The 12071-nt window shown below is 42.8% G+C and overlaps 1 protein-coding gene across 5 annotated transcripts in view; it reads left to right on the forward strand.

The window, feature by feature from the left end:
* ARHGAP26 (Rho GTPase activating protein 26) overlaps window positions 1-12071 on the forward strand; it is a 427015-nt gene that overhangs the window by 339078 nt on the left and 75866 nt on the right. For all 5 annotated transcript variants that reach the window (XM_043589835.1, XM_043589845.1, XM_043589853.1 and 2 more), the window contains exon 19: window positions 15-153. In XM_043589835.1, the coding sequence (XP_043445770.1) occupies window positions 15-153 (139 nt within the window). The remainder of the gene's footprint in view (window positions 1-14; window positions 154-12071) is intronic.

A 12071-nucleotide genomic window follows, 5' to 3' on the forward strand; every position in this document is an offset into this window, starting at 1 on the left:
AACTTTACTTGCAGATATTCAACACCGTGCCTGATATGCCTCTCACCAATGCCCAGCTGCACCTGTCCCGGAAGAAGAGCAGTGACTCCAAGCCCCCTTCCTGCAGCGAAAGGCCCCTGACGCTCTTCCACACCATGCAGTCAGCAGAGAAACGTGAGTCTCCTGCTCAGGGCCAGCAAGGTGCTCACGAGACGGCCCGTGCCACCTTCCACCTGCTCAGGGTGCACACCTCCGGCCTCTCTCTGTGGGTGCCTGCCCTGCGTGTCCTTGAGGATGGTGTATGGCGGTGCCCTCGCAAGTTTCATTGCTGAGTAAGCCTGGTAGGACAGGAAGTAGTGTTAGGAGAATGAAAGACAAGGGCCACTTGCTGTTCAGGATTCTCTTTCCAGATCTCCTTTGGGCGAACAGCTGAGCATTGTTTCTTCCTGCTACACAGTAAGAGCTCAGCTCCGGCATTACTGCCTTGGCCCCTTTTTTGTTAGCGGCTTCCACAGAACCAGTTTCCTTTTCTCAGTTTGTAATTAAATGCTTATTAGTGCAAGTCACATGCCCTACTGGACTGTGACTCTGAGGGCTGGCCCTTACTTTGCTCATCCTTCTGCTCCACCTCACAGGGCCTGGCATGGAACAGACACTTAATATATGTGTGAACTTAATTAATGAATTAATTAGAGAATAATGCCCTCTTTGTTCCAAGCAGTAGAGTGTTATCACCTCGGTTTGACTGAATCCTCTTTTCATGTCAGAACTGAGTTCTTTGCAGTTATCAGGCCACTGGGCCCTAAAATATCCAGGCTTATTTGAGGTTCTGTAATAAGAGAGCTGGGTGGTGGTGAGGGCTCCAGCTCTGCCTGGAGTCCCATCAGACCTGGGTTTTTGTGCCAGCAGCAATGCACGGGCAAGCCTTTTACCTTCTTGCAGCCTCCATTTGCTCATCTGTGTAGTAGGGATAACAGTGCCTATCTTAAAGGGATTTGTTAAGGATTAAATGCAATTTTGCATTTAAGCATCTGGCACAAGTCCTAGACTTGGCAAGGGCTGAGAGCTGCCACTATTATTACTAGTTATTGTTTAATCACGTGCAAATACCAAGGCTAATTCTTTCATGCAACTGACGCTTAGACGAGGCCTGCAAGGGACTGGGAGTATACAAATAGGACCTTGTTTTTAAAGTGCTCACAGTTGAGTGAGGGGAATAGACAAGTGAATGGATCATGTAGGTCACCGCAGTAAGCACCTTCAGAGAGAGATACCCATTCACAGAGGCTGTGGAACATGTGACAGTTGAGAGCATGCACTGGCACCGGACTGCTTGGCTGCTAGCTCTGAGTCTGCCGCTCTCTGGCTGTGCGCGATGTGGGCAAGTTAACTTGCATATCGGGGCCTTGGGCTTCTCTTCTGGAAGACAGGGATACTAGTTTCTCCCTCACAGAGTTGTTGTGCAGATTAAAGCACTTCACACGGCACCTGGTGCACAATAAGCACATTTACTGGGGCGGGGGGTGGGGGTGGGTGGAGGGGCGGAGGTGGTGTTGTTATTGTTGCTGTTGTTGCCTTTATGAAGTACAGTAAAGGCACAGATCAGAAGAAGCCACTTGGCTTCGAAAAGGAGAGAAAATCCATATCTGGATTGGCATCTTCTTCTTCCTTATGAAAAAGCATTTATCTCCTGTATTTCAGAAGTTATCATTCTGAAAACAAATCTTTGCTGCCCCCAGAGCGTTACTGCATTTAAAGATGTCATACTATCCCATAAAATGGCTGGACCTTGGTGAATTTAGCACCCTTTGGGTTGTTTCAGATGTTTAGCTTTCATGAGTAAAGCCCCTGTTAATCTTTGTAGCTAAATCTGTTCATATACATGATCATTTCGTTAAGATAAATCCTGGAAGAATTTCTAGGTGAAAGGATTTGTATACTTTTGGGGTTTTGACCCCAATGGGGTTGAGTTCTCTTCAAACAATAGCCCGTGTTGCTCTTAAATACCTGGCTTGGGTCCTTCTCACTTCAGTCTGCACATGGCCTGGGCCTCTCTGAGTGTATTAGGGAGCACTTGGAACAGGACTGGTCTCACCCATATCTGCCATGAACAGGGCATTAGGCTGTGGAGGGGTGTGTTCCTCAGGTGTCCAGGAGAGTGACAGTCACCTCGTTTTGTACTGAGCAATGAGCAGTATAGGTTAGGATGGAAGCAGAAGCAGCTTGGAAGCAGGTCTACAAGCGTACTCTGGGAGCATGTAAGGAAGAAGATGGAGATGAGGAGAAAATCAATTAGATCCTGACTCAAGATTAATTTTTATCACACGAGCCAGAGGATGAAAGTTAAGGATGTGTGAAAACAGGTGCATCTAAGCCGCAGACCAAGCTGTCATGTCCCTGTCTGCACCGTGGATGGAAGCATGGAAGACGGGAAGACAGTGAAGCAGCTTATCTTTCCTCCAAATGTTAGGAAATGCGCCCTGGAAACAGGACTGGAACTTCCATACACTCAAATATTTCAGGGGCACTTAGCTTCCTTCCCTGTCTTGGAGAAGAAACATTTCCATTGAAAAGAATGCGGGTGTGCATATATTCATAGACTTCTTATGGTTTGTTTTGGAAATCGCTTTTTTCTTGAGAAACTAGAAATGGCATCCAAGCTGGCTTGGAAAGTGCCATAGGAGGGGTTGAGTGAGTTGATGCTGGAAGGGAAGACTGGTCAGGAGCTGGAAGGTTTTGTGAGCACCCCTCACTGTTAGATGAGCAGGTGACAGGGCACTGTCTTGCTTGCACACAACTTACCCTTCCCTTTGTCTATCTGTGGATAAAGATAGAAGGCTACTTTATCAAAGCACTTTGCTGAATTTACTCTGTAGAATTAAAGTACAAATAAATACTGCAGGTAATTGGTGAGGGAAAAATTTGTGTATTTCCATATGGTGATGTTTTTCAGTTTAAGGAACTTTGGCTACTTAGTCACTTCCCAAACTCGAGTCATTTGCATAGACCTTCATTTACTCTTTGGCCCTCAACCACATAATTTATATGCTTTTGTTTGAATACATTTCTTTAAATTGATCTTAAAGCCTCTGCCTTCTTTACATGGCTTCATCCTACTTAGTAAAATCTCTAAAAATGTGAATTTGATGGTCTCACTGTTTTACTTTCTAATATACATTAAACATGTAACCATTAAAATAAAGATAAAGATTTCTTACTTCTCACCTGTGAAATTTGTACTACGGTTTGGAGTCCACAGATAGTACTTTGAATTTTTGAGTGACTCCTTTCCTTTCTCTTAATGTAAATATGTGAACTCAAGTTTGTTTTGACTAGAATTGGGTTCTGATACTGTCATTTGGCTGTTCTGTCACTGGGGGTGTGCACTCTTCACCTGTTACTTCCATGCTGTGCACTTTCAGTTCCTGTGACACCTGTCCAGCTTTGGTGTGACCTTACCTTTCTTCAGGTTCTGGCCACAGAGCAAAACCTTGTTACTGGGATTGCTCTTGTGTGGACACACAAGCACATCTTCACATAACCCTTCTGTACCTTGATTTTTGGCAGATGATGTTTTTCAGAACCCCATTTCCTCTTACTTCCTCCTGAGCTCAGTTACACTTTTCTCCTCACTGATGTCCTTGCACTTGAGAATTTTCTCTGTATTCCATTGGTTAGCCCTCTCTTCAGTCCCTGTTGAGATGATTAATGGGCCTAAAACTCCTAGCGTAGCTCACTTGGATGCTTCCTTTGAGAGGTTCCAGTTGTTGATTGTCAGCGCACATTTTTCTCTCCCCTCTCTGCATTGCCCCCACTCTGTGCAGAAGACGTTTGTCTTAGATGCAAATCTCTGCCAATGCTCTTGGCCTCAGGTTGCAGGTTGTCTCCCTTTTCCTGGAGAGGAAGGTCCTGAGAGTCATCTTGGGAGTTCATAGGCTCAATCCTCTCTCTTTGTACTTCAGGCTCCTGGAAGCATGTGGCATATTAGCTGATGCTCCTGGATATGGGTCTTGTTTTCCAGAAGGAGTTTCTTCTTCTGTGGAAATAGACCAGTTGTGTCCCACGCACCTCCATAAGATTCTTCAGCTTTAATCTTATGGGTATTAGTGGAATCTTCTCCCAACAGCATTTCCCCTTTCCCTAAAGGTAGAGATCACTTTACGCTAACCGTGTTCTCTTCCCAGAATGAGGAATTGGGTGCTTTCTCCTGCTCTCTTTTGGGTAGCGACTTTGGTCAGTTCCAAGGCAGCACATGACTCCTCGTAGACAATCAATGTGTGGTGAAAGTGGGACTAGGAATGAAATGGGAACAGTCTCTGAGACTAAAACTTTGTGGAAGGGCACCTGGGTGGTAAGTTGAGCATCCGACTTCAGCTCAGGTCATGATCTCAGGGTTCATGGGTTCAATCCCCTAATCGGGCTCTGCACTGACGGTGCCAAGCCTGCTTCAAATTCCCTGCCTCTCTCTCTCTCTCTCTCTCTCCCTGCCCCTTCCCCGTTTTCTCTCCCTCTCCCAAAAAATAAACAAAAATTAAAAAAAAAAAACTTCGCAGAAAAGAAGAAAAGGAATTGATGGGGAAAAACAGGATTTAGAAACATAGCAACAAATACAAGCCACTGAATATTGTTAGTGAAGAGGGACCAGAAATCCAAGTTGTATGTAGGTGGTCAAGGAATGCTTCCTGAAAGGTAGAATTCTGAGTAAGATGCTAAAGGAAATGAGTCATAGTCTCGCACAAAGGACAGAAGGGTGGCTGTGATGCTCTGCACAGGGAACAGGGAATAGTCTTTCTATAAGTAGCAGAGGGTAGCTCTTGTCTCTCTGACTGAGGATTGTGGAAAGATATGTTCCCAAATTGAACTTACAAAACATTCTCCCACAGAAATCAGATTTTTCGTTAATGTATGTTTAATATATATATACATACATATATGGCTCTTTAATTTATCAAGTGGTTTCTCATGTGAAGCACTGTGCATAGTAACACCTCACTTAATCTCCAACATTACACAGGTACTGTCCGCGTTTGGGACAATGGAGGAAGATAAAACTTATATTAAATAACGTACTCAGGATCAGACAGCAACAAAATAGGTTTGAATCCAGTTGTTGAGACCTCAGAGCTACACTATTAGCCAGTGATGATTCTGCCTTCTGGTTTCAACTGGGGGGTTTTTCTTAAAGAGATGTGGTTCTGTGTGCTTTTGTGACCTAGCCTGCAAACCCCTTAATTCTAAGGGGAAGTATTTCCAGTTCTGCTTATGAACCTGGAGTCTACATTTCCCTTAAGGGAAAGATCTGCCTGTACAGAGCTGGGGGTGGGGTGGGAGTGGAAGGCTGGTGTGGAAGGATAAACAATGCATTTGATGAAGAACCTTGAGACCAAGTTGGATCTGAACCTCATTCAGTAACAACAACAATCAAAGTTAAAATTATTATGCCTCACCCAACATGCCAGACAGCCTGCTAAGTGCATCAGTATCTTACTTCCTTCTCACAACTGACCGTCACCCAGTGAGGCAGGTCCCCCCTATCCACACTTCACAGACAAGTAAACTGACGCTCCAGAGGTTAAGTAGTCACACAGTTGGTAAAGCACTGAGGAGGAATTTGTACCCAGGTGATGTCCCTTCCCCATGCCAGGTTGTCTCCAAAAGGGTGCCTCTGTCAGTTCTTCAGCCACGGAAGTGAAAGTCTTTCTAGACTGAATTACAGAAGCAGTAAAAGCCATCTGTCCTAGCATCTAGCAGTGCCATGGGGGCACTTGGACCATCTTAAATGGATTCCTCAATATGCATACCAGCAGGCAGCAGCCCCTCTAGATCTCGTACCAACTATGCAGAGAGCAGGATGTGTTCAGCAGGACCTTTCATTTGCTGGGCCAAGGTAGTCACTATGATTTGCGATCACAGAACACACGCATCAAGGTTTTCACAACTGTGCTGGCAAATGAATGGTATCAAAGGAGATGACTGTTTAATCTTTAAGGTGCCCCACAGATAACATCCTCCAGCAGAGATCAGAGTGCTATCTCCAGGTGAAAGGTACTGACATAGAAGCTGTACTTTTGCTGGACAAGTTTAGAAGGTGCCGCCAGAAGGATTAGAGGGAACCAGCAACCAGATCTAGTGCCTTTTAAAGTTCTTCCAAGAGATTACGAGGTGACATTTATCACTGATTTTTGTCTCAGATTTTTAGTGCTTACACCAAGGCGTTGAAACCTGTTTCTTGGAACAGTGGTTCTTAGACTTGGTGTACATTGGACTTGTGTAAGGAGCTTGTTAAAAATACGGATGCCTGGTCTCCTCCCAGGTACGTTCTGAATCAGGAGATCGTGACTAGAGCCCAGGCATTGGTATTTTTTAAAGCACTCTGGTGATGCTGATGCCAGCTGAAGTGAGAGAGGCACACACCTGGGAAAAGGAGGAACAGTCAAGGCTGCTCATTTCTGTCCCTCCCAGCGCATCTCTTTGACTCTCTGTTGAGGTTTGTGACAGCCTGGTGTGGTGGTTGAAAGCAGGGGTTCTCCAGTCACACTGCATTGTTTCAGGCCATCCCTGTGACCTAGCAGCTCTGAGACCTCGAGTGCATTAGTTTCCCTTTCTGAACCTCCATTTGCTCATCTGCAAAATCGATCACTAATAACAGCTTCCTTGGAGGGCAGTTACCATGATTAAGTGAACCAGTGCAGGTGCATGTAAAGTACTTGACACTGGGCCTAGAACATAGTAAGCACCTAATAAATGTTAGTTACAATTGTGATGATTATCATCAGACTATAGTTTTACGTTACATTTGACTGAGGAAATACTCCCTCTGTGGATCTTGCAGATTCCAAAGGAGAGGCCCATATGTGAGAGTAATGCAGAGTCACCCTGGCCCCAGAGAGAGCTATTCTGGTGCTTGAATTCACATATATCAGCAGCTAGGATGAGTCGTGTAGCATTGGTGGGTCTGGGGAGTGGGAATAGATTCTTGGGCTTTGTTTTATACGGATCACCCTAACATGCTGCTGGAATTATAGCTCTCATTAATTCTCTTAGCTAATATAATTCATTTTGGACCCTTTCCCAGACAGACCCAGTGAGAGGTTAAGAATTCAGCTCATATACTTCTCATTTGTGTCTTCCTGGTTGAAAAATAACTGGGAATTCATAGTATTCAAAGGCTTATCGCATAATGTCTTTCTCCCAGCACTCCAAGCTGCGGCTTGTGCATTTTCTCAGGTTGCCTCTGCAGATCCTGGGTGCTCTGGCCACACGTGTTTGTATTGGCAGGTGATGTGTTTATCCACATGGATTCCTACTGTCACACAGACGGTAAGGTGTAACGTGGCTCTTGGCTTCATTATGCATGATGACCACGTGTGACTGAAAACCACATAGTTGATGTGGCCATTTAAAACAATGATGCCCCGGAAAGCTAATGGCAAGCAAAAAGCTCAAAGTAGATCATTAAATGAAAAACAGCATGTTACAGGCTTCTGTCTCTGGCTTTATCACTAAGTGAACAAAGCAAGTAACTCATCCGTAGTTACGATGCTATACTATTTTGTTAGAAGTATATATGTATATGTTTCTATGTATAGAAAATTTGGACATTGACATACCAAAATAAGTATGGAATATTTGCATGCTTTTCTGTACTTTAGAAGTTGGAGAGGAATGCATCTTTATTATGTATTGACTAATTTTTACATCATTAAAAACAAACTACCTATTCACACATTTTTTTACTATCCCAAGCCCATTTTTCAATGAGTCATGGTATAAAAATAAATATTATCATTTTCTGTTTGCTAAACATTAATAATATAAGCATTCTGTAGTGGATTCCCTCACTTATCAGGGAACCAGAGATTAAATGAAGAATGTCCCTACTCCAAAGCAAGTGCTCAGCTGGGGAGGGGAAAAAAGGCTTTGTTGTACATAGTAGATTATCTGTTTAACTCTGATCCTTCAACCCCCGGTTCAGCCGTATGTAGACGTTCGTTCCTACATTGTGGTTTTGGAAATGGTGTTGTTTCGGGGGTGGGCTTCCCCATGTGCCTGCAAGCCTCTTTCCTGTGAATCATTTCAATCCTGGGCCAGCTGCAGTGATTCCCCCATTCTCTCGTGAAATCCAGTTTTATTGGCATTTTTTCCTTTTGCAGAGAAAAGGGTTATTATGAGCGCCATGACTAGGAAATAAGTCAGTCCCTCTACATAGGACCAAAATTGGTAGTTTTTGCTGAGGACAACCTGCCAAAAGTTGTAATAGCATGTACTATGTCCTATGGTCAGAACAACAGATCGACCACATTTTGTACTTATCAATACGCTATTTAGTCCCTCACTGCCCAAACTGCTTTTTAGGGCTGTTTTTTGAAACATTGCCCAAAATGTTATGTGCCCAAACACATTGCTCAGACTGCTTTTTCAGATTATTTTTATCATAGGGACTGACACTGGGTCAACATGAAATCATACCACCTCAGATTTTAGTGTGGCTTGGCACACCACTGTTACCAGGAAGAAAAACTACAAGGGAAAAAATATTGCTTCAGAAAGTCTGATTCTAAGCTTCTCATGTACTTGGGTGTTTCCCAGAGATGAAAAAGTCAGAAATTACTGTGCACTCATCATTTTTTATTGCAAAATTCATTAAGCTGCCATACTGTTATCATCCTATCTTGTCAAGATGATACATTGCAGACTTCATTGCAAAACTTTAATAAGCAGGAGAAAGTACACCTCTCTCCCTGCCACAGCAAGGGAAAGCCTCTGGGTATATTGCTTTTGTCTTAGTATTTTTTGTCTCAAGTCTGCGTCTTTGCAGAACTCCCGTCAGTCTGGTAACTCCCTTTCCTCCTTGTTTGATCGTGTACACAGCGTGTTCCCTCCTTTGGTCTCTGGGCATCATGAGATGCTCTTAAAGAACTTTCTCTCCCCTCTTTTGACATCTAGGTCTCAGACATCACGGAAAGATGATGTTAGCCCATATTCTGACAGACATCCACGCCTGGTGGGAAACCTCCCCCGGAGTGACGTTGCAAGTCTGTGTTTCCTATTTATCCTCCCACTCTGTGTATTCAGTGGGCTGGAGTGTCGACGCTTGCCAAGACATGTGAATTCGGTTTGGTGCTGCGTGTGCATTCCTGGCCTTGTCTCTGGGTTCCGTGATAAACACAGACCCTGCCTTTTGTGTGGGGGGTGGGGATGGGGAGGGAGTGTCATTAGAGTGAGCAGGAGTCACTTGGTAAATATGGAAAGTGAGGTTGCTTAGCTCCCAGATTTCCATGGCAACCCCCAGAACAAGTACAATATCACCAAAATTATTCTGTGGCTTTCTTTTTTTAGTTGCAGTGATTTGGTTGCATAGTCCTATTTTTCCGCTCCTGATTTGTACAAAAAACACAGACTCTGCCCACTATAACCATTACTTTGGTTTCAAGGACATTAGTGGTGCCTGTCTGAAGCACCTGAAAATTCAGTCACACAGAACTGCCTCTTTCTGTGCTAGCAGAATACGCTTTGATGGCTTTTGGTCACCTTACATTTATTATTTGCCCTGTAACCACTCATGGAGCTTTAGCGTACATTATGCATGGGCCAGGTGCCGGGAATGTGTGACTGATGCTCACCTCACAGATCACTGTAACAGACCCTGGAGGGGTTCTTTGTGGGCATGCATGCCCCTGCCCTGAGTGGTTTGAATTTCTAAGCCCCAAGACCACATCTGGTTTATCACCCTTCGTAGAACATATGTTCATAAAAACATCCAGTGCTCACCCACACGTGTTTACAGTTGTTTGGGGATTTATTTTATCATTTCTTTGCTCCAAGCCCTTGTTTTCTGTGACTAAAATGAAGAGACATTCTTGTTGACAAACATGTTTAAAGAAAGCAAGCATCCCCATGGACTTCAAGCAGTTTAGGAATACTCCTGAGTTGTGGGCATTCTTTTTCTTTTGGTCATTTAAGTGGTTCTCTCTGATCCTGTTGATTTGACTCATAACTGTTGTTGTTTTTCTTTTTCAATCCACTAGCCTGTAATTTCCTTTTCTTCAGCAATGTAATTGTCATCAATCCTTCTTAGACCTTCTGATGACGATGCCGGAACTGGCCTGAATCATCAGTGTCTCAGACAGGTCCAGCTCTGATATTTGAACAATTTGGTTAATTTCACTTTTAAAAATTGTGTTTTCGGCTGCCTCTTCTCATTATGTTTTTCTATTAGGGCAGGTACTCATTTGCCCACCTGACAAAGATCCCCCTGTTGGGAGTGACATTACTGAACCATGTTCTCTTTATTTTTTAATTCATAGCAAATGTTTTAGAATATGTCTTGGTATAATTTGCCATAACCATTAAAACATTTGATTGACTGTTGATTTTACTCTCCACCTCTTTGCTGGACTAACTTTGACTGTCCTGCTCACCCTCAGTGAAACACCTGTCAGTGTTTCAGCTCAGAAGTCTGCCTATACCTAGAAGCTCTCATTCTCACTATTTGAGGTCTCGTGTCCAATAAAACGGTAGTGGTCTTGCGGTCAAAGAGTGCCAGGTTTCCAGATTTCCTTACCATGGGCCCCATCGAGGCTTACCAGTAACAAACAGTCCGACTTTTGATATGTATATTTAGCTATCTTGACTGCATAACTATGAAGTTTTATGATTAAAATTTTTGTATCTTCTTGTTGGACAAAGGACTCATTTCCTTGATGTTTTGCCTTTGTTGTCATTTTGTTATAGGTTATGCCATATTTGTAAGGTTCGAGATACCTAATGTAAGTTGAAATAGAATCTCCAAAAGGATTTATTTTCTAAAAAAGAATTCTAATGACCTCCACTGAATGAAATACTGGAAATCCTCAATTTCAATTCGGGGGTAGCCACTCATTTAATTCTCTTGGCTTTCAAGTCCAGGCAGGGTCGGGCTCTCACTGTCCATCCCTGTCCTCATTCCCATGTGGGTTCATTTCAGACACATGTCAGTTTCCACATGTAGCAGTCTTCTTGCTTCACTTGTTGAAAAAGCCAAAAATTTTACCTAAGTCCCATTTGTAGAATGAGATTCTTAAATGAGTGTTAGGATTCTGATAAAATGTTTGATAAAGCAAAGCATCTTTTTTTTTTTTAATATAACTTCTTGTCAAGTTGGCTAACATACATTGTATACAGTGTGCTCTTGGTTTTGGGGGTAGGTTCCCGTGATTCATCGCGTGTATCCTGGGTGTTGCAAAGATCTTTATCTAATTTTTTTTTCAGTTATAATTTCAGAGTTTTATCTGTCCAACGTTTGTTTAATCTTAAGGTGCTTACAGTCTATCAAGTAAGGTAGACATACAAACACATGAATAAGTGCAAGTTAATAAATACTCTAATATGCACCTGACTTAAATACCTGGCAGTTAGTGTAGGGGTTCACTGTCAATGCCAGTCATTGCCAATACTCGGTAAGTACTTAATCAACATTCATTGAATAGATGAAAATTGAAGAAGATTCTATCTCAGATACTTTCTTTTCCTAATGGATAGTAAGCAGGAGAAAAAAAGTCCCAAAAATATTTTAGAAAAACAAATGTGTTTTTATAAAGGCATTCTTTTTAATTTATAGAATCATAGCCCTCTTATGGGCAACTAAATATAATCACAGGAGAGAGATCAACTATGGTAATAGTCTTCTATTTCCTGCAAATTCAGAGAATTACATCATGCAAACTTGTCCTCAAGCTAGAGTTAATAAAACTATTCATCTCTCCTTCCCTCTGAAGCAGAAATTGACTCCATTGAACCCCAGAAAGGTATCATCTCTAGTCCCCTTTTCTATATGGTGGTCTTGGGCTTCTCATAGTCTTTCCGAAATCTGTATGAGAGTATTTTGGTCAAAGGAAAGTTTCACTTAGCTGATTCATACTGGCAAGTGGCATATCCATTTTCTCAGTGATCCTCTATATGTAATTTTAGAGTTGTTTTTCTTCCTGATAGCAAGTTCCCATTTAAAGGCTTGGTAGTTTTCCTGCATCTTGGCTCCTTGTAACTCTTTCAGTTTCTCTTTATTTGTTGTTGTTTCTGTTGGAATTGAAGCTCTTGAAATAGGAATAGTTCTA

The sequence above is a fragment of the Prionailurus bengalensis genome, chromosome A1 (genome assembly GCF_016509475.1).
Source record: "Prionailurus bengalensis isolate Pbe53 chromosome A1, Fcat_Pben_1.1_paternal_pri, whole genome shotgun sequence".
In the NCBI taxonomy this organism is placed as follows: Eukaryota; Metazoa; Chordata; class Mammalia; order Carnivora; family Felidae; genus Prionailurus; species Prionailurus bengalensis.